The sequence below is a fragment of the Capsella rubella genome, unplaced genomic scaffold (assembly GCF_000375325.1).
Source record: "Capsella rubella cultivar Monte Gargano unplaced genomic scaffold, Caprub1_0 scaffold_3, whole genome shotgun sequence".
NCBI classification, from domain to species: domain Eukaryota; kingdom Viridiplantae; phylum Streptophyta; class Magnoliopsida; order Brassicales; family Brassicaceae; genus Capsella; species Capsella rubella.
The window spans coordinates 9,929,396-9,950,182 of NW_006238921.1; the positions used below are offsets into that span (position 1 = coordinate 9,929,396).

The 20,787-nt window shown below is 35.2% G+C and overlaps 6 protein-coding genes and 1 pseudogene across 6 annotated transcripts in view; 2 read left to right on the forward strand and 5 right to left on the reverse strand.

The window, feature by feature from the left end:
* The window catches only part of LOC17892798 (extensin-2), a 2,416-nt gene extending 1,546 nt beyond the window's left edge, over positions 1–870 (forward strand). The window contains exon 4 of the mRNA XM_006300226.2: positions 16–870. Within this exon, the coding sequence (XP_006300288.2) occupies positions 16–637 (622 nt within the window). The 3' untranslated portion in view covers positions 638–870. The remainder of the gene's footprint in view (positions 1–15) is intronic.
* A 2,389-nt stretch (positions 871–3,259) lies between these two features.
* LOC17890956 lies at positions 3,260–4,207 on the reverse strand. The gene has a single exon (XM_006299984.2). The coding sequence runs from the start codon at positions 4,163–4,165 to the stop codon at positions 3,347–3,349; it is 819 nt and encodes a 272-aa protein (XP_006300046.1). The 5' UTR covers positions 4,166–4,207; the 3' UTR covers positions 3,260–3,346.
* A 718-nt stretch (positions 4,208–4,925) lies between these two features.
* On the reverse strand, positions 4,926–6,014 carry LOC17892603 (F-box/kelch-repeat protein At3g16580). Its single transcript, XM_006299465.1, has one exon. The coding sequence runs from the start codon at positions 6,012–6,014 to the stop codon at positions 4,926–4,928; it is 1,089 nt and encodes a 362-aa protein (XP_006299527.1).
* Positions 6,015–11,832: 5,818 nt separating this feature from the next.
* LOC111831511 lies at positions 11,833–12,777 on the reverse strand (annotated as a pseudogene).
* A 166-nt stretch (positions 12,778–12,943) lies between these two features.
* Positions 12,944–16,738, reverse strand: LOC17891265 (altered inheritance rate of mitochondria protein 25). Its single transcript, XM_006296727.2, has 12 exons — positions 16,483–16,738; positions 15,923–16,282; positions 15,471–15,557; positions 15,239–15,280; positions 15,053–15,097; positions 14,315–14,380; positions 14,166–14,222; positions 14,009–14,070; positions 13,640–13,760; positions 13,478–13,555; positions 13,271–13,377; positions 12,944–13,147 (listed from the first exon to the last, which is right to left on the reverse strand). The coding sequence occupies exons 1-12, from the start codon at positions 16,594–16,596 to the stop codon at positions 13,117–13,119; spliced, it is 1,170 nt and encodes a 389-aa protein (XP_006296789.1). The 5' UTR covers positions 16,597–16,738; the 3' UTR covers positions 12,944–13,116.
* A 1,948-nt stretch (positions 16,739–18,686) lies between these two features.
* On the forward strand, positions 18,687–19,058 carry LOC17893951 (mitogen-activated protein kinase kinase kinase 3). Its single transcript, XM_006299176.2, has one exon. It carries the CDS (start codon positions 18,687–18,689, stop codon positions 19,056–19,058), a length of 372 nt encoding a protein of 123 aa, XP_006299238.2.
* A 267-nt stretch (positions 19,059–19,325) lies between these two features.
* Positions 19,326–20,379, reverse strand: LOC17891633 (chlorophyll a-b binding protein 2.1, chloroplastic). The gene is made up of 2 exons (XM_006296666.2): positions 20,161–20,379; positions 19,326–20,072 (listed from the first exon to the last, which is right to left on the reverse strand). Exons 1-2 carry the CDS (start codon positions 20,304–20,306, stop codon positions 19,421–19,423), a joined length of 798 nt encoding a protein of 265 aa, XP_006296728.1. The 5' UTR covers positions 20,307–20,379; the 3' UTR covers positions 19,326–19,420.
* Between the last annotated feature and the right edge of the window lie 408 nt (positions 20,380–20,787).

The following is a 20,787-nucleotide window of genomic DNA, read 5'->3' on the forward strand; positions in this document are numbered from 1 at the left end:
TCCATACGTCTACAGCTCTCCACCACCTCCTCCTTATGTTTACAAGTCTCCCCCTCCTCCTCCATACGTCTACAGCTCTCCACCGCCTCCTCCATATGTTTACAAGTCTCCCCCTCCTCCTCCATACGTCTACAGCTCTCCACCACCTCCTCCATATGTTTACAAGTCTCCCCCTCCTCCTCCATACGTCTACAGCTCTCCACCACCTCCTCCTTATGTTTACAAGTCTCCCCCTCCTCCTCCATACGTCTACAGCTCTCCACCGCCTCCTCCTTATGTTTACAAGTCTCCCCCTCCTCCTCCATACGTCTACAGCTCTCCACCGCCTCCTCCATATGTTTACAAGTCTCCCCCTCCTCCTCCATACGTCTACAGCTCTCCACCACCTCCTCCTTATGTTTACAAGTCTCCCCCTCCTCCACCATACGTCTACAAGTCTCCCCCTCCTCTTCCATATGTCTACAGCTCTCCACCACCATCCCCGTATGTTTACAAATCGCCACCATCTCCTCCTTATGTCTACAGCTCTCCACCAGCACCTCCATATGTATACAAGTCGCCACCGCCTCCCCCATATGTTTACAATTCTCCACCTACAAGCTATAGCTATAGCTCTCCCCCTCCTCCAATATACTAACCAAACATTTACAAAACTTAAAAAGATTGATATTTTTGTTTAGCGATTATGAAACAAAATATTTCCTTTCTACATTATCATAAATAAAATATGTATTATTTGGTTTAGATCCAAGTGCATTATTGTTGTATGATTTCTTGTTTGAATTTTGTTGTCTTCCTCTTTAAAAGATCAATGTTCTTCTAGTCTATTTGTATTTATTTAAAAGTCTTAATAAATTTTTTATTGAATCAGTTTAAATTTATGTTCATTAATCTTGCGTCCCTTGAAGATTATCAGCTGTGCTAACTTAAGTAAAATATTTTCATAGTTCTACTGTAAAACTTCGACAGTATGATTATGTAAATTGAAAGTTTAAATACAGTATCTCAGTGTTTTTTGTTTGACAATGTCAGTTTCTATACAAAAGATAACTATAAATTTTGTGTATATATATAGCTAGAAGTCTTTATAAATTATAAGGATCGATTCTTTCTCATTAACAAGAATATGTACTGATGGAGAAGAGACTATAATAGAAAGTGTAATTTATAAATATATCACTGTTGAATTAAGAATTCACACATTAAAATGGGGACCCAATTTTTTTAGGATAAAGTTAGGTTTTCGCTCAATAGATCAAAAATCTAGGGTTTTTTGTATTGATTATTCGATGCTCTAAAAAAGAGGCATCTTCTCTATTTATACAAGAGATTTAGGGTTACAATAAATGCTCGTTATTCCCTAGATTTATAAAGAATATACTCATAAATATTTGATTAGGGTTTCATAAACCCTAACGAGACAAAGTCGCCCATTTCCATTTTAGGAATAAACATAAATCTTCTTTAAATGCGAAACCAGGATTCCCCGATTCCGTTGGTTCGATTCGATTCGATTCATTATTGGTTTATGCCGTTATGTCGTTGGTGCTAATTCCTACACCAACAATCACTTGGAAACAGTAACTAGACTGTGGATATTTGTAAGCAAGTTGTGAGTTAATCAACTAATTCTACCTTTGAAAAAAGTGAATGGTTTATACTTTTTATATTTTTATTAAACAAAGAGCGATAATGTAGTATTGGTTTTGTAACATACAATATTTTATTTTTTATTTTTATAGTACTTATGAAAAAAAATATTCGTTATATCTCTTGAAATATAATGTACTCTACAGTTGAACGAGGCTAACTGCTTTGAAATTGAAGACTTTATCACACAATTGTTTCAGTCTAAAACATGCCCAAGAAAAGAAGATACTAAAAATTATATTTTACCATAACATCCATATTTTAACTACACAAGTTGTAATTTAGAACTACTAGATAAGAAAAGGTCGTAATGAAACTTATTTCAAATATGAAATATGGTAAGGGCTAGACGCTAGTCACACCAAAGTCGCATTTTCTAATTTTTCATTTATTAGACAAAATCCTGACACTAATTTTGACTTATGTTAATATTATGACACTATTTTCTCGACGCATTCATAGACTTCAATAAATAAATATTCTAGTTGTTGTATATATTTACTACTTGTTTCCTATCTATTACGACCAGTCTGCCTAGTTACGGTGTGGTAAGTCGGCAAAACCATTGAGAAAGAACCAAGATCTTGAAGATCGTTCAACGGAAAACCATCTCTCAAATCTCTATCAGGGGCTGGACTGATGTCGACATTCCCGACCATTCCTGAGTCCTCGACGCTGAAGAGTTTTAGAAATTTGGCCACACTTAGAGCAAATCCAGCCTATCTGTCAGAGTCGTTCTAGAGCTAAAGCTGGTGAAGCACTTGCTTAATACATCAAGTATTTACATACTTGAGGCACCATTTATATAGTGTTTTGGTGGTGTAGTTGTTAAATTCCCATTTGTTGAGCTTCAACGTTTTGCGTTCAAACCCAACATGTTAAGGGCTTTTTTTGGTTAATTTTGTGTCAAACAATTTTTGCTGATGGGCCTAAATGTTTTTTTTGCTTTAGGCAATTAAAAGGTTTGGGCCAGCCAAATTTCTCTAAGTGTCAATGAGATTTTCTTGGCCAAGCGATCCATAAGATCTCCTGTGACTTTTATTTGCCATACATCTTCCCTAATTGTTGAACACATATTAATCAGATTAGACAACAAAAATACAAATTCTCTTTCCATTGAACTTCCAAAATTACAAATTCTTAAATTCGGGGAGACTTACATACAAATCACGTTCTATTCTTCTTGTGACAAATTCGTATATTTTCTTACAAATTCCAAAGTAAAAAACAAAGAAAAAAGAATGAATGATACGACCATTGTTTATATACAGATATTGCACTTAACTATATCTTACACATTTTTAAAATTACTACATAAGTGGTTAGTCGAGAATTTTTATTTTTTTAACTCTTGCTTTATTATTTATTGGAAATTATGAGAATTGTTACAATGACGATTATACTACCGACAATTCTATCCGACCCTTTTAGATTCACCACAGATTACACTATTTCCTGACAACACCTCCTTATCCATGTATAGCAAAATCTCATAATTTACAATAAAATCTTATATCAAAATATTAATAACAAAATAGTGATTATGTATAACAAAATCTTATATCAAAATATATAACGTTCCAAGTTCCAACTAAACCTTTAAAATTTTTACATATGCAAACCAAACCTTTGATTATTCAAAATAATTTACCGATTATAATATCATATATGCCCTTCTCTTGTACTATCATGCCACTCATCCCAAGAGAGTAGTGGAGGACAATATGGTATATTGCACATCCCGGAGCGACTCAACGTCTTTGACTTGGACGCTCTTACATTGGAAATAGGCAACTGTGTAAGCCACAAGCTGAAACATCCTCAGCGCAGAGACCAAACACACAAAGACTAAACCAGTGGTTAAGGTAGCCAAAAACGATATTCTCCAATTAATCAGCTGCAACATTTCAGCTAATCCGAATGACAATAAACGGAAGGAAAGATTAAGGAGAAACAATTTTGGCTTCATCCCTTTAACAACCTTTGCAGCTTTACGCAAAGCTTTGGTCCCATAAGTTCCCTCTAGTATCGATATGACCATAGAAAAGTTCCAAACAATAGCTAAATAGGACTCATATACTTCGAATAGAAACAATAAAGGGATAGACTTGGCTACCAAGGAATAAAGTTTTAAAGAGAACAAACATAGAGGACCAAGAATTATATAGAAGAGCAACCCATATCCAAGATGATAAAGAAAAATGTAGAAAGATGTCACAAGAGGTCCCTTCCAAGATTTAAAGGCCAAAGCCGGAAAATGCATGATCTTGATGTTTTCATTTTTAAGAGAAAGAGCTGATGCGTGGACGATGACTATATCAGCATAGAGGTTGATAATAGAGGAGAAGCTAATGGCCATGAAGATGTATAAAGAACCCACAAGCTTTTGGTTGAACAAGAAAACTAAACATTTGAGTAAGAGGGGACATATCAAGACAGAGAACATCAACATTTTGTTCTTGAGAAACAGTTTGTGGGATTTGCTTAAAACATTGAAGAACAGAAATCGATCCATGGGTTTCAAAATGACTAAAAAGCTCTTGGCTATTGGGGTTTGGTAATGGTAGTGAGGGTTTATAAGATCAAAATCCATCTTCTTAGTGCTTATATATTACTAAACATAAGTTTGATTGCTTGACTTAATACAAGTCTTTGGCGTGTTCCTTGGACTTGAGTCAACGTCCACAAATACCCAACACTTTAACATAAATGAGAAAAGTCCAAAAGATGACTTACTGACCACGACATAAATGATTAAAGAGAGAAAACAATGCAGTTGGATTTCTTCATAAAGTGTGTGTACGTGATCAACACTCACGTCGTGTTAGTTTAGTCAAGAAACACTGTAGCATTGTGTAAGAAAAAAACAAGAAACGTTTAAATCAGTAGAATAGAAATGAGGTAGACAAAACAATATATTTTAGATGTTTGCAATATAAAACCATACAAGGTAATTGTGGAAGAGTTTACACAAGGTAAACTATGTACACAAGCTAGGTAAGTTAAGACTATAGCCAAAGTTCAGTAATATTTGACCCAACAACAGTTGAAAACTACCAAACTTTTATTCTCGGATCAAAGCCATTCTCTCTAGTTTGTTCTATATTAGAAAAAAAAAAGAATCTTAATTTTTTTAAAAAATCAAGCTAAGTAAAAAGACTTAGTCGCAACAAACAAGATATAGTTTGTGAATTAAAATAAAACCAAAATCTAAACCAAACTTAGCTTCGTCAAAAACGTAACAAGAAGCCAAAAATGTTACAAACAAAATTAAACTAGTAACTCTTTGCTAGTCTTTGAGCTCGAGGAACAGGAACCAAACTCGGACTAAATGTATAGTGCGAAGGCCAAGACTCAACCACATAATCTATACGAGTTTTACTAATCAAACTATTTCCCCCGAAGACATAGATCCAAGCCCGACCAGTTTTGTCGCAAGAGCATACGACGAGTCTTTTATCTTTGATGAAGTAGCTTGGCTGAGAGCGTACAATGTCTACTAAATATGGCAAGTTAGGACTTGAAACTTCCATGAACATTATCCATTTCACACCTTCATTATTAATCTTGTACTTGCTCACCCAAACCTCAATCCTCTTTGTTGCATAGCTTTGCTTTAACAATGAAAACCGATCTCCTTCAAACTCTCTAAGGACAAGAGCATCCATACTATGTTCCATCCTATATGGTAGATCACAGAACCTAAAGAAATGTTCCTTCGAATAATCGAATTTATATACGTAGTACACGCGATTTGCCTCGCTAGCGTAAACAAGCCAATACAAATCTCCATTCAACGATACACAACTTTTGGTGTGTAATATTGGCCTTTTACCATTAGATTCTAACTCACCATCTTTCCACTTATTGGAGGTTAGGTCATGGATCTTCCACAAGTAGTTGGTGTAATATTCTTCCTTCCGAGGACCACCAGAAACAATCTTGTAACTTCCACTACTGTTGTATCCTATGCCAAGGGACTTTAGTTGCTTTTGGTTCGAGTCTTGTTCGATCCATCTACTTTGTCTCAAGCATGGGTTCCAAACTATAAATCCTCTCTCCATGGCGCAAACAATTAACTTATTGCAATCAACCAAGATTTTAGGTATCTTGGATTCTAAACTAGGAACATCTAAGGTTAGCTCACATACATCTATCTTTGGATCGATGCTTACCGAGTAAATCTTGGATTTGGTTGTTAAGATGAATTGAAACGTGGTCTTGTGGTTCTTGATGAACGTTTTGTCGTGTAAGAGAGCGTTCCATTGTTTGGATACGGCTGTGAAGCGAACAAGAGATGATGGTGGTACACGAGATAGTATCTCTTCAGTCAACTCCGATGGAAGCTTCTCCTCATGCGCCATTAAACGTATCCTCATTAGGGTTTCAAGCCGCGATTGTTTCGTTAAGTTAGTACTTACTACTTAAAATGTATATCTCGTTTGTATATAAATATAAACTCAAGATCTCCAAATATCTTAATTTTACGTTTTGATATTCACATTGAGAATCATAATTTAGATATTTACTTACGCATTTTGTTTTAATTTTTTACATTTTAAAATTTTACTTTTTTTTATATATGATCATTACAGTTTTAGTAGTAGAGTATTTCTTAGAAACATTTTTATTTTAATATAAAATTTGTTTTCACATGTTCACAAAAAGCTAAAGAAAAACATGGATCAAATTGCAGTTGCATCTCTCATAGAGACAAATAGGAGTAGGTAAAATACCCGGACCCAAAAACTTGACCCGGAATTGATCCAAAAAAATCGGGTTGGGTAGAGAATTGGATATGACCAATTACCCTATTGGGTCATATGTAGTTCTATATGCGGGAATCGGGTAATACTGGAACCGGCTGGATACCCGAACGGGTTCCCAAATGCCTGAACATATAATTAAAAATATATATTATAAATTATATTTTAATGTTAACATAATCTAAATTGATGTAATGTTTAAACACAATTCAGGTTCTCCAAATTGATGCTAATCCACTAAACCTCCACCAAAGCTTGAGAAGAGTATATGACAAAGATATGTTGTAGCACATTGACTAAAGCAATTTCTCGATGAACTGGACAATTCACCTAGATTTGAGTTTCGGGTTCGCCCGCAGTGGAATATATTTTTCGTACCTTTCAACTTTTTAATGCTTTATTGAAAATGGACCACAAATTAAGATTCACCCAAAAGCCCTTTCTTGAAGCTGCAAGGTTCCCATCTTGAAGGAATATAGGTTTTTTCCACTGAGCATTAACCTTGACATTACTGCTAGATCCATAGACTTTAAGTGTGCACTAATTAGCCTAAAGGCTCCCCATCCTAACTCAGAAGAAGGCTATTTATTTATTTTTAGAATAATCATATCATTATATTCAGTTTGTGATTTGTGATTCAACACATAATAATTATCATTATTATTTTTTGAAAGTGCATATGTGTGACTAATTCAACTATGTGTATGATTGACTTCGAGTATGTATGAGCATAAAGTAAATAAAGCACAAGATTTGTTAACAGGGTTCGGATAACCTACATCCCCGGGACCTAGTCCAGACTTCATTAACAAGAAAAGTTTGCAACCTACAACTGCTATATGGAATCCACCAACTCTTTCTTAGAATTACAATGAAAGAAAAACTACCACTAATTGTCTTTTCCGACTAGTGTAGATCTTCTACAAAACCATCAAAAGATTTCTCTATCTTGTTGATGGGGCGACGCCACGCACCTTATGTGCATCTCTCGTGAATACCCTGAAGCGCCCAAGTCTTCATGAAGCGCCCTCTTGGTATTTATAACAATTATCCAACCCTAGAGTTGAGAATCTTCCTATTCTTCACCAATAGGAAGTTTCCTATTTCTTCACCAAATAGGAATTGACAAATTTCCTTTATTCTCTATAGATAAGGAAATTTGTCTTTCACGTTCTCATCTTGAATGTACTATTCAAAATGTTTATCCAGCTCAGCAACCGCCTCTTGCCTTGTCCAAGTCGGTCCCAAACTTCGGTACTCCAACTCTTCAAGTAGTCACACAGCTCGGCTTTCTGTACTGCGTCCGGTACTACTTCACGTACTCACACAACTCAGCTTCTTGTACTACTTTCTGTATTAACGGCAGGACTAGTACAAGAACTGCTTCATCTTCTATGTCAATTCTATCCACTCACTTCATGTATCATCGTAATCTCTTGACAAGTTAAGATATGCTTTAAGTTACATATCAATCTCCAAAGATCTAACATGGCGTCATTCTCCCCCTTTTTAACTTAGTTTGATACTCAAGCACTCTATTCGTTTAAATCAAGCTTCATTCAAATCCTCACAACCGGACCAGATAACTCCCTCATTTGTTAAGATCCAACTACTCTCTTTATCTCCCCCTGCTTGAGTGCATAACTAAGTTAAAAACTCTATGAAAATACTTCAAAGCATACCTGAAGCTTAATATCATAATAGCCGTGGTTATTACTTCCAGAAAATCCTCTAACCAAAACCAAGATATGCTTGAGACTCTTCTTCACTACACAACACTTCGTAGCCTTAGTAGTACTTATGTGCATGAATCATCCGATAACTTATTCAAAAGAAGTTGAGTATTTTTGCTATACTCCCATTTCATGCACAGCCTTGAATACTCTTCGAACTTATGATATAAACATCTCCACTTCATAATCGATTGCTGAATCCATATGAAGAAATCACAAACATAAAACTCCATCAGAAATAATTATAGCCACCATCACCCGAGCACTTCTTCTGATCAACCCTTTACAATAAGCAAATTCCCACTTTTCATCAAACTTTTTATGAGACCTGTTGTGTACTTTGCTTCAGCTTTTCTCATAATAAATGTACCAGCTCAACTTGTCGTCTATTCTAGTTGAAATTCAACCTGCAAAAGCTTTAGATTGATCCTTATCAGCTTCTCAAATATAGTGAATCATTACGCAGAATTGACCACTCGAAATGATTTTCTTGACAACCAAAAACAACATCCACAATGGATGTTTTGCTAAATTATAAATCTATTAGATATTTTTTTTTTTATGTTTTGTGCAAATTTAAAATTTTTTAACTAAACCAAAATTTTTATAAATATATTTTAGCAAAAACCTTAAACTAATAGTTAAAAAGGTATTCTCCGCTGCCGGGCTTCGAACCCGGAAATCTTTTTGTTGAGTAAAACATTTTTGAAAGGCTTTAGCCAATGTGCTACAGCGGATGATTTGCTTAATTACCAATTTATGTGGTATATAACTTTATACTTATGTTTCAATGCAAAATTTATAATTTTTATATAAATAAAAACCTGAAAATATATTTTAAGTAATTAAAAATGTTATCTGATGCAAGGCTTGCATTAATGTTTGTGGGTGATATAGTAGATAATAAAGCATTATCCATTGTGCTACAATGGATGTTTTGCCAAATTATTAATCTCTTAGATATTAAATTTTTTATATTTATTTTTTATGGAAAATTAAAATATTTTAACTAAACCAAATCTTTATAAATATATTTTAGCGAAACCCATTAAACTAATAGTTAAAAATGTATATTCCGCTGCCGGGCTTCAAACCCAGAAATCTTTTTGTTGAGTTAAATGTTTTTGAAAGGCTTTAACCAATGTGCTACAGCGGATCCTTTGCTTACTTACCAATATATGTGGTATATATAAGTTTATATTTATGTTTCAATGGAAAATTTATAATTTTTATATAAATAAAAACCTGAAAATATATTTTAAGAAAAACCTTACAATAATAGTTAAAAATGCTATCTGATGCTAGGCTTGCATTAATGTTTGTGGGTGATCTAGTAGATAATAAAGCATTAGCCATTGTGCTACAATAGATGTTTTGCTAAATTATAAATCTATTAGATATTTAATTATTTTGAATATTTTTTATGCAAAATTAAATTTTTTAACTAAACCAAATCTTTATAAATATTTTAGCAAAAACCTTAAACTAATAGTTAAAAAAGAATTCTCCGATGCCGGGCTTCGAACCCGGAAATCTTTTGGTCGAGTTAAACATTTTTGAAAGGCTTTAGCCAATGTGCTACAGCGGATGATTTGCTTAATTACCAATTTATGTGGTATATATAAATTTATGTTTATGTTTCAATGAAAAATTTATAATTTTTATATAAATAAAAACCTGAAAATATATTTTAAGAAAAACTTTACAATAATAGTTAAAAATGTTATCTGATGCTAGGCTTGCATTAATATTTGTGGGTGATCTAGTAGATAATAAAGCATTAGCCATTGTGCTACAATGGATGTTTTGCCAAATTATAAATCTATTAGATATATTTTTTTTTATGTTTTTATGTAAAATTAAAATTTTTGAACTAAACCAAAATTTTTATAAATATATTTTAGCAAAAATCTTAAACTAATAGTTTAAAATGTAAACTCCGCTGCCGGGCTTCAAACCCGGAAATCTTTTTGTTGAGTTAATCCTTTTTGAAAGGCTTTAGCCAATGTGCTACACTGGATGCTTTGCTTAATTACCAATTTAGGTGGTATATATAGGTTTATATTTATGTTTCAATGTAAAATTTATAATTTTTCTATAAAAAAAACCTGAAAATATATTTTAAGAAAAACTATACAATAATAGTTAAAAATGTTATCTGCTGCTAGGCTTGCATTAGTGTTTGTGGGTGATCTAGTAGATAATAAAGCACTAGCCACTGTGCTACAACGGATGTTTTGCTAAATTATAAATCTATTAGATATTTATTTTTATGGTATTCTCCGCTGCCAGGCTTCGAACCAGGAAATCTTTTTGTTGAGTTAAACGTTTTTGAAAGGCTTTAGCCAATGTGCAACAGTGGATGCTTTGCTCTATTACCAATGTTTGTGGTATATATAAATTTATATTTATGTTTCAATGCAAAATTTATAATAAAAATAAAAATCTGAAAATATATATTAAGAAAAACTTTATAATAATAGTTAAAATTTTATCTGCTGCTAGGCTTAGTGTTTGTGGGTGATCTAGTAGATAATAAAGCACTAGCCATTTTGCTACAAGGGATGTTTTGCTAAATTATAAATCTATTAGATGTAGATAGATTATATTTATGTTTTTATGCAAAATTTAAAAATATTATCTAAACAAAAAAAATTTGTAAATATATTTTTATTTTAGCAAAAATTATAACTTAATTGTAGAAAAGGTATAATCCGCTGCAAGGCTTCGAACAGGGAAATCTTTTTGTTGAGAAATCAAGTAGGTTTTTGAAAGGCTTTAGCCAGTATGCTAAACCGGATGTTTTATTAAATTTAGCAGTTTATATGGTATCTAGAGTTTTATATTTATGTTTCAATGCAAAATTTATAATATCTACTTGCAAAGAATGGAACGCTTTACTGAAAAAGAACCAAAAATTAAGATTCACCCAAAAGCACTTTCACGAAGCTGCAAAGTCTACGATTCTCATCTTAAAAGGATTATAGGTTTTATCCAGTGAGCATCAACCTCGACGGTGCTGCTACATCCATAGAGTTTAAGAGTGCACTTAGCCTAAAGGATCCTAGTTCTAACTATAGCCAAAAAGTTTCATTGCGATGGTTTGTTGTTTTGGTTGCACCACCAAGGATAAAAGACTTGTGGTATGGAATCCGTATTTGGGGGAAACAAGGTGGATCCAACAAGTACCATTCAAAAGTATTGAACTTATAACTGGAGAGGACGGTCAATATTACAACGAACCTTATGTTGTATCAAAAACTCTGGCGTGGTTAGTTATATTTGAATGTGTTGCAAGTAGCCCTGGGCATAAAAACCAGAACCAAAAAACCGAACCGGAACCGACCCAAAAATAACCCGTTTAGTTCAGATTCAGTTATTGCCTAAATAAACGATGGATATTGTTCTTCTCTATCCGTGGATATCTGGTCGGATCCGGATATTACCCGAGAACCGAATGGGTACCCGTTTACCCGGATCTAGAGTAAACCTAATCTACTTTTTCCTTCTATTTGTTTTTATTTTTGGGTATTTTGCCACATTTCGTTTACAAACGGACCCATTTTACCCGAACCAAATGAATATCCAAGTATTTTGGATATAATACGGTTCCAAAAATGTAGAACCGAACCGATCCAGAATCGAGAGTCTATATTTTTTGTTGTAGGAGTGACTAGTTGACATCAATTTACTCCAAATCCTCTTCCTTGACCATGTACCAGCGACCTGACATCCATTGACTCCAGCTCCTCTTCCTTGACCATGAAGAATCTACTGTGAACATCTTTGAGCAATTTCAAAACATTGGCCAAACCACCGTCGTTTGCATCCTCGTATGTCTTCTTCTCAGACTAAGAATTTGACTCTTGAAAAAAAAAAAAAAAAAAAAAAGACGCTGAAGTAATTATACTTACGAATCTCTATTAGGTTATCCTTATGACGACCGGACCAAACATCACAAGTTATCATCAACAATCACCACCACACGCTCCTCAGCACAAACAAGATCTACTGTCTTTTCATCAGGACTCTCGTCTTCTGTAATCACTATCACCAAAATAAAGTTTATTAGGATCAATCAGCTCCAACATGGCATTAGCGTAGTTGTGTGTAGCGATTGTGTAAACAGACATTGGCTTCTTTCAAGAATTCGCGGAGAAAAGGTCGTAGCTTTACTAAGCGACGATGATCCATGCCATGGGAGAGATGTGAAACCTTTTTAGTGTCGAGAAGCGTGTGGTCCAAGTCAAGAACAAGGTGAAGCTTCTTCTCGTTGAGACAATATTTTGTTTCAAAGGACTTGGTACTTAACGCCACAGGCTCAGCTTGAAACCGTAGTGAATATATAATTGGCTTCTTTTTCCAACTTAACTACGAACATGATTATTATCAAATATAGAAACTATGAAGATGAATTTTTCTGATCGATAGAGATGTCCTAGTTTTATTAAGGAACTCTTGTATTTATAGAGAAAGACCTCTGAATATGAAGATGAACTAGATTATGGAAATATAGGAACTCTGAATCTGACTTGACTTTTTTATTCTACCAATCGACCATTATTGCCTACTTGCTGCTACGTTTCCTTCTTCTCTGGGAGCTTAATGGAAAATATTACCAGGAACATTTGTGCCAAATGAGACTGCGACAAAATTAGTGGCAGCTTTGTGGCAATGTTTGCACTGATCTTGTTCTTGCAACGACAATGGTCGATTCCATCACTTCAGAGACTGACAGATCTAGTTCTTTCCCAGGACACATAAGTATCATATACTGTATACTCTTTCGACACATTGGTCATCATCCAAAAATAATCATCCTTATATGAGTTTATGTCAAATTATAAGTTACATCTACTCTGCATATTCGTAAGAATTGAAACAAGGAGAAATACAGCACAAGCTCAAGTTTTCGGATAGCCATATGAATCATTACCTGAAACAGAGATTGTGAAAAACCCTACTTACTACTCACCCACCGCCATGAATGGGATTCCCCTGCCAACGACAACCAGGACCATGATTTCAGATAAAGTCCATTGTCTCAGTGTTGTAGTTATTAAGAGAGTAAATAAAAGCCTAAATTTTCATACAAGAGAGATCGTTATAAGGAAAACTTACCAGCCACCATGTCTGGAAAAATAATCATTGTCGAGTGAAATAGCAAGTGTCAGGACAACAGCTCGTTCTGACAAAGTCAATGGCCGTTTCACTTCTAGCTCTTCTATCTGTCATGAGTTGCATAAGAAAAGCTCGATCAAATGTCTACGGTTAAAGTAAACAACCAAATGAAAAATACAAGAGTCCACAACACAGGAGTAAACCCACCGTTGTCGCAGGCCCGGTTTTGGCTGCAACATCAGCTTTTCCAAATCGGATCACGTACTGTCCAGCATCTGTGAATATCTGTATCATATATATAAGGAGTCATTTAGATTTGTATATCCACAATATATCTTTAAGTCTTACATATAGTTAAAGTACACAAACCTCAAAGCCAAAACCCCTCCAATCACGGTCTATTTGGGCTAACACTTCTCCATCAGCATCCTTCACTGTAAATGTCCAATTCCAGAACCCAGGATTTTCTACCACTGCAAATTGGTTGTTCCTGCAGATTGCAAACATCAAATGTCAATAATTTGGTTTGTCCAAAGATGTTGGTCAGATAACAAAGAGCAGAACACGTGTTGATTCTTGAATCAAAGTTATGTTCTACTGCTCTGTAAGTCTGTACCATTCTTATTAGCTATACGTGACAAACAAGATGCAGGTATTTTTCCCCCAAATTTTAAAGAAGAGGTATTTGATAGGTCAATCAAGCATTTAAGAATACCAATTATAAAAATTAAAGTTTACCCCAGGTATAAATCATAAATTCTTCTCCATAGATGCCATCTTCGGTGAACAACACCAATTTCCTACACCAGTACCAGACATGAGAATGAGACCAAATCGAACAGTTAACAACTTAACATTAAATTACTGTATGGCTTGAAATCCTACACAAGTGTACCTCTCCGTCAATCTCAGCATATATTGAACTTGTGATCCACCAGAAAGGTCTGCGAACCTAAATGATGTAGAGAAATCATCTCGGTTAAAAGAAATTTAAGAATTCTCTCGCCACAAACTTTCAAACAGCAGAATCCATGAAACCCTCACCCGGCAAAGCTCATTACCCAAAGCATCAGTTATGGAAGCAACAAATGGGCGCCGGGTACGAAGAAGCTGCAAATATTTTTTATATCATTGGGGAATGGTTTTTACTATTTTGGTAGACAGTCAACACATATGAAATTTACTGCCAACAGGATATGTAATTGACAGGATGCAACATCTCTGAGCTAGCAAGAGAATAGAAACAGATCTAGTCTAAGCGTCTGGGGATAACTGATAGAGGTGACACAAGCTTTTAGTGACTAATGTTACACTTTCTATTATGAAGACTTAAGCACATGTTTTTTAAGCAAACTTTTCATTCCTTGATAAGTTGCAATTTCAGCGCACTTTTTCCAAACATAAAAAGAAGAGAAATAAAAAAGGCTAGATAAGAAAAACGAAATAGCAGATGCAATTGATAGCTAGCAAAAAGATTTTGAACGAGGAAAGAATCACTGTATGCACTTTCCTGAGAGAAAGATGTTCAAACAACAAATAACCTGGAGAATCTAATGCATGAGAAAAATGTGAAGCCTCAACAATCAAAATTAAGCCTAGACAATCAATTATTTAAAGAAAGTTTAATCCTTAACCATTCCTATGCCCATATAAGGAAATATTGTGTTGTAACATGTCAAAACTTTAAACACTGCTCATTGATGATAACCAATTTCTAGGTATTAACAAATAATGATATTGGCTGAAGTATGAAGAAAGGAAATTTCAGAGTGAGAATGTAACCTGCCGTGCAATTAAATTGCTTTGTTCCCGGATAGACCCCACAGGCTGTCAAGAAAGTGAGAAAAGAGAGGTTTGAAATTCGGCAAATTTGTTATGAACTCAAGGTCTTATGTAATAGTAGTGCCCTCCACACATAAAACTTCCGTAAATGAAATCCCAAAATATATGCGTTGAGATATCACTTACTGCCTGAGGATAGCAAACATCTACTACAATATATCGATTTTCCTGCAGAAAGAAAAGTAGATTACACAAGTGATATATCAGCTACACGGGAAGAGAAATTAGATGAAAGGGTATGAAATGAAGGGATATTTGATATGTAAGAGTTACAAACATGGTAAAGTAAATTCATCAGAAACAAGCAACGGAATTACATAGTTAAATTGAAGAACATGAGCACTGGCACAAAAATTACCTGTTCAAAACCAAGAACCAGATTTGCCCATTCAATGTCCCTTGTAACCAGCAAATTAGATCGTGCAAGCAGAGTTGCAATTTTGGCCTTCAAAGAAAAATTGAATAAGATTATGATTTCCAACTTCTATATTTCAAGAAATTCAGTGATAACAAGAGTGCAATGAATCTCTTGCGGTACTTTTCCATACTTGGTTCCATCTATACAAGTTGACAGAACAACAGTTCATTTGCTCAGTTTTATACTACACTGATGTCACAAAGTTTAAATGACACCTAACAAAAGATACTTGAAAATGCTTTTACACGCTCTTTAAACTAATAACTAACCAAAGCAAGTTACAGGCACTCATACATAGATTAAGATTACTACAAGCCAAACCTATTAAAGAAAGCAACTTTTTAATCATATCATGGTTTAGTAGCAAAAGGAAAGATAATGAGTCACCTCACCTCCTCAGAAGTTTTAGGCTCCAGAAGACCAGACATAGACTGACTAACCGGTGGTTGCTGCAGCATAGGCTCAACATTCTCAAAATGGTCACTCAATCCATCATTCTCAGGATAACTTCTCATATACTTAGAACCTTTCCGATATCGCTTTTCCAAAGCTTTAAACTTTTTCTTATCTGAAACCCATAGCTGAACGAAAAAACTCCGATCCAAGCGAGGATCTTTATCATTACCACCGCTGAAGCATCTAAATAGTGAGAATGAGACTCGTTCTCGTTCAAATTGAGAACAACATAGCTGACTATTTCTCCATAAGATTGATTCCCCAGCTCGAGAATGCAAGTTCTTGATCCCACCGTACTGTGGAAACACCAACACCGTCACATAATGGTGATCAAAGTTCAACAGTAAGAACATATTATTAATCTATCAACAGTTCTGATTCAAGCAACAATTAAAAAAAAACCCAACCCTAATCAATCTCTATGTTATCAATTGCATTACAAGCGAATCAATTGGGGTGAGAAATTTGAGATTTTTGAGTGTGATTGAATAAGTACCGAGTCGGAGAAGGGAGAGGAACAGGAGACAGCTGCTGCCGCCGCAGTGTCACCGCGGAGATGGAAACTTGATCGGAGAAGAGAAGAGAGAGAGCGTCTAGAGGAGGAGAGCATGACGACTCTGAAGTTTCTCGAAACGTCGGAGAATAATATTTTACCGATCAATTTTGCCGGCGGCTATAAGGATGAGAATATGAGATCAAAACGGTCGCATTTGCTCCCCTGTGGGAGCCGAAGTTTTACTTAATTTTTTTTTCCAGTCCTTTTGCTAAATTCGTCATCTAATTAATTTATTTTTGTTTGGTCACCCATTTTTTCTTTTTTTACTCTTGATTTATTATTTATCGCAAATTATTAAAATTGTTACAATAACGATTCTATTATCGACAATTTTGTCCGATCCTTTTAGATTCACCTATTTAAAATTGGGTGATTTACCACCTAACACACTTTAAGGGGGAGAGGTTACAAAAGACACACTTTGCAATTGTTGTGTACTTTTGGCACTGTTTGTCCCAAAAAAAAACACAAACTGCCCTAATAAAGTGAAATTGTGTCTCGTATGTTTCCAACTCCCTCCGTCGTCGTCCGTATTGATGAGTAACTTCGTTCGTAACTTGGTTACTATTAATTATATAATTGAATTAAACAAGAATATAATAAATCAATAAAACTAAGTGGTTTATAGCTTTTTTCTTCTCCAACAAATAGAGAAGGTAGCCCTGTTTCGTCTTCTCCAACAAATCGAAAAGTCACACACACACACACCATCTCTATACCATTGCAGCATCTAGGTAAGTGCTTATGAGTTTTCTCGTTTATGTTAAACTTGTATATACTAATTTCTCAATCACTTTGGATGACAGATCTAGGTAAGTGCTTCTGAGTTTTTTTAGTTTTTGTTTTTCGTTTTTACAGATCTAAATCGGTAGTGACGATACTCTTTATGATCATGTGGATGAGGGTTTGTGGATACCGATGACCTATTCTGTCCAAAAAATGCTTCCAATCATTCTTAATACTCTCATCTTCAACGTTTGATAGACGATTATTGTCCATATGTTCACATGTACAGAGACACACTCATTTACACTCATTTTTATAGGAATGTTCTCATGTACATATGCACTCATTTATACTAAAACATGTAAAAAGTAACCACATGTTGTTAAAATGTCCAAACACAAGTATGAATATCCAGAAACGATATTACAGTTGACCATCCAATTATCAGTGAATAAATGGTCAACTACAAATGGATAATATACATAATATAATTCATCAGATGCTCTTTGTGATCATGTGGATGAGGTTTTTTGGATATCGATGACCTATTCTGTCCAAAAAATGCTTTCAATCATTCTTAATACTCTCATCTTCGACGTTGGATAGACGATTATTGCCCATATGTTCACATGTACAGAGACACTCATTTACACTCATTTTTATTGGAATGTTCTCATGTATATATGCACTTATTATATACTAAAACATGTAAAAGTAACCACATGTTGCTAAAATGTCCAAACACAAGTATGTATATCCAGAAATGATATTACAATTGACCATACAATTATCAGCGAATAAATGGTCAACTACAAATGGATAATATATATAATATAATTCATCCAGAAATATAGTAAAATGTATCTTCAAATATAGGAAAAATGGAAATATTGAGTATTGTACAAAAATAAATATAAAATATTGTTATAATAACAAGATAAAGTGATTATAAAAAAGAAACAAAAAAATGAGAAAGAGAAAGAGAAAAAAAAGGGAAAGAATTGAAAAAGAGGAAGAAGAAAATGAAGAGGAAGAGAACGTAAGTGTTTAGTTGTGTGGAATTTTAGTTGGGATGACAAATGAGTTAATATGTTGTCAAAGTGAGGGTGAGAGAGTAAACAAACTTTTCCAAAGTGCACCATGAGTTTATAAGTGTGTCATAGTGCAATTAAAATTTTGAAAGTGTGTGTGCACACGCAATTAACCCTTTAAAATTTAAATTTAGAGAAATTCTCTTAGATAACACATAATTTTTTTCCCCAAAAATATCACAATATGATTTTTTTAATGTTACAAAAAATTATTTTTTACATGAGTACCATGAGTTTAAGATTTCGGATTTCGGTTTGTCTAAAAGAGAGGGTCACTGTAGCTGATGGAATCATCAGTACTGTATGTTTGCGGGAACACCGATATATATGTCCCCCGAATCGGTTTTGCACGGTGAGAGAAGGAGAGGTTTGGATTTATGGTCTTTGGGATGTGTGGTTTTGGAAATGTACACTGGGAAGAAACCTTGGTGGGATAAAAACTATGACTTAGAAGATCTCAAGAAGGGTTACATGCCATTGATTCCTAAAGACCTTCCTTGTGATGCAAAACTCTTTGTGATGACTTCCTTCGCGGCCGAGACTGACAAGAGGAAAAATGCTTTTACACTGCTGAGGCATTGCTACTTGTGTGGAGATGTCAATAAGATCATAGAGCCTCTAGTGCAGAGTAATAATAATACTAATGATATAGCACTAGAATTGGAGAAAATTGAGCTCAGGCTTTCACAACTTAGGTAAATTGGTAGTGTATGAGTCTAGCAAGATTCTTTAATTTAACTTTGAAGGTCTTCGGTATATGTAATTTGATGTTTGCTTTGAGAACTTATGTTTTTGGTTATGTTATATGTATGGTCCAAATTTTGTCAACCACTCATTCTAACATTGGTTTTGTATGGTCCAAACAATTCTACTTAGATTTGGCTTATATGGACCAGTCATGTAGTCTTGATACTAGCCAAATGTGCAGATCAATTATATATAAAAAAAAAAATGGCCATACAAAAGAAAGATCATGAAGTTGACAAGTTCACATTAAACATCGATAACACATTCACGAGGTTACAAAGGTAGAGAGATTACGAAACAAATACATATGATAATTACTGTCCGGGGGCAAAGTTAGTGGCGTAAGACCAGGCGTTGTTAGCCACAGGATCAGCCAAGTGATCAAACAAGTTCTCAATGGGACCTTTACCAGTAACAATGGCTTGGACAAAGAATCCAAACATGGAGAACATAGCAAGACGACCGTTCTTGAGCTCCTTCACCTTCAACTCAGAGAAGGCTTCTGGATCCTCTGCCAAGTTCAATGGGTCGAACGCACCTCCGGGGTAAAGTGGGTCAAGACCTTCTCCGAGTGGTCCACCTCCGATTCTGTATCCTTCGATGAAACCCATGAGCACAACTTGACAAGCCCAGATGGCTAAGATGCTTTGCGCGTGGATCAAGTTAGGGTTTCCTAGGTAATCAAGACCTCCTTCTGAGAAGATCTGAGAACCTGCCTTGAACCAAACGGCTTCTCCGAATTTAACACCGTTCTTGGAGAGAATCTCAGGGAATGTGCATCCGAGAGCTCCCAACATAGCCCATCTGCTGTGGATCACTTCAAGCTCACGGTTCTTAGCGAATGTCTCAGGGTCAGCCGAGAGTCCAGCGGTGTCCCAGCCGTAGTCTCCTGGGTACTCTCCGGTTAGGTATGAAGGTGTGTTCTCCGAGAATGGTCCCAAGTACTTGGGACGGTCTGGTCCATACCTGTTACAACATCAGATCGTTGGTATTTAGACAGATCTGAAGATTTAAGGATGAAACAAATTAGAGGAAGAGAGATCAGATTTAGTACCAGATGCTCTGAGGAGTAGATTTGACGGTACGACGCATGGTCACACGGCCACCACCGGAGACACCAACCTTGCGGAGGAGGTCGTTGGAGGGCTTGAGAGCCGCTTGGCCGGCGAAGGAGGATTGCTGGATAGCTGATGTGGCCATTATCGTAATCTTTGTTTTTTAACAACAATGAAAGAAAGAGATCAAAGAGAGAGTTATGAGTTGAGTTTGAGATGAGATTGTGAAAACCAATCGAGTTTTATAACAGAGGTGGTGTTCTGTTCCATGTTAGAGGATTATCATATGTACACGTAAGCGAGTTCTGATTGGTTGAGAGAGTTTAATTTAGATTTCTTTGGTCTGAAGAAGAGATTGGTAATGGTTGTGGTGGTGCCATCTGGCAGTAGAAGATCTTTGTGGTTTAGTGAGAGGATAGACTGATTTTTTATTGGATTGGTCTGGTCCGAATCCGATTTTTTGTTTTAGTTGAGATTTTTTCCTTGGTCCTAAGAGGAGATTGGTAGTGGCTGTGGTGATGCCACCTGGCAGTGGGAGATTTTGATTGGCTATTCTTTGTGATGATGATATTTCATATCTTGGTTTTGTGTTTCTTTTAATCTTAAACCGGGATTAATACTGTTTT

What these genes read in the sequence shown, in the direction of transcription:
- LOC17890956 (XM_006299984.2), bottom strand. Translation starts at nt 4,165, where the DNA reads ATGGATCGATTTCTGTTCTTCAATGTTTTAAGCAAATCCCACAAACTG.
- LOC17892603 (XM_006299465.1), bottom strand. Translation starts at nt 6,014, where the DNA reads ATGGCGCATGAGGAGAAGCTTCCATCGGAGTTGACTGAAGAGATACTA.
- LOC17891265 (XM_006296727.2), bottom strand. Translation starts at nt 16,596, where the DNA reads ATGCTCTCCTCCTCTAGACGCTCTCTCTCTTCTCTTCTCCGATCAAGT. An exon ending in TGGGTAATGAGCTTTGCCGG is followed by an intron (nt 14,223 to 14,314) that starts GTGAGGGTTTCA and finishes TACATCATTTAG; the next exon opens with GTTCGCAGACCTTTCTGGTG. An exon ending in TTTTCCAGACATGGTGGCTG is followed by an intron (nt 13,148 to 13,270) that starts GTAAGTTTTCCT and finishes TGTCGTTGGCAG; the next exon opens with GGGAATCCCATTCATGGCGG.
- LOC17893951 (XM_006299176.2), top strand. Translation starts at nt 18,687, where the DNA reads ATGTCCCCCGAATCGGTTTTGCACGGTGAGAGAAGGAGAGGTTTGGAT.
- LOC17891633 (XM_006296666.2), bottom strand. Translation starts at nt 20,306, where the DNA reads ATGGCCACATCAGCTATCCAGCAATCCTCCTTCGCCGGCCAAGCGGCT. An exon ending in TCTACTCCTCAGAGCATCTG is followed by an intron (nt 20,073 to 20,160) that starts GTACTAAATCTG and finishes ATGTTGTAACAG; the next exon opens with GTATGGACCAGACCGTCCCA.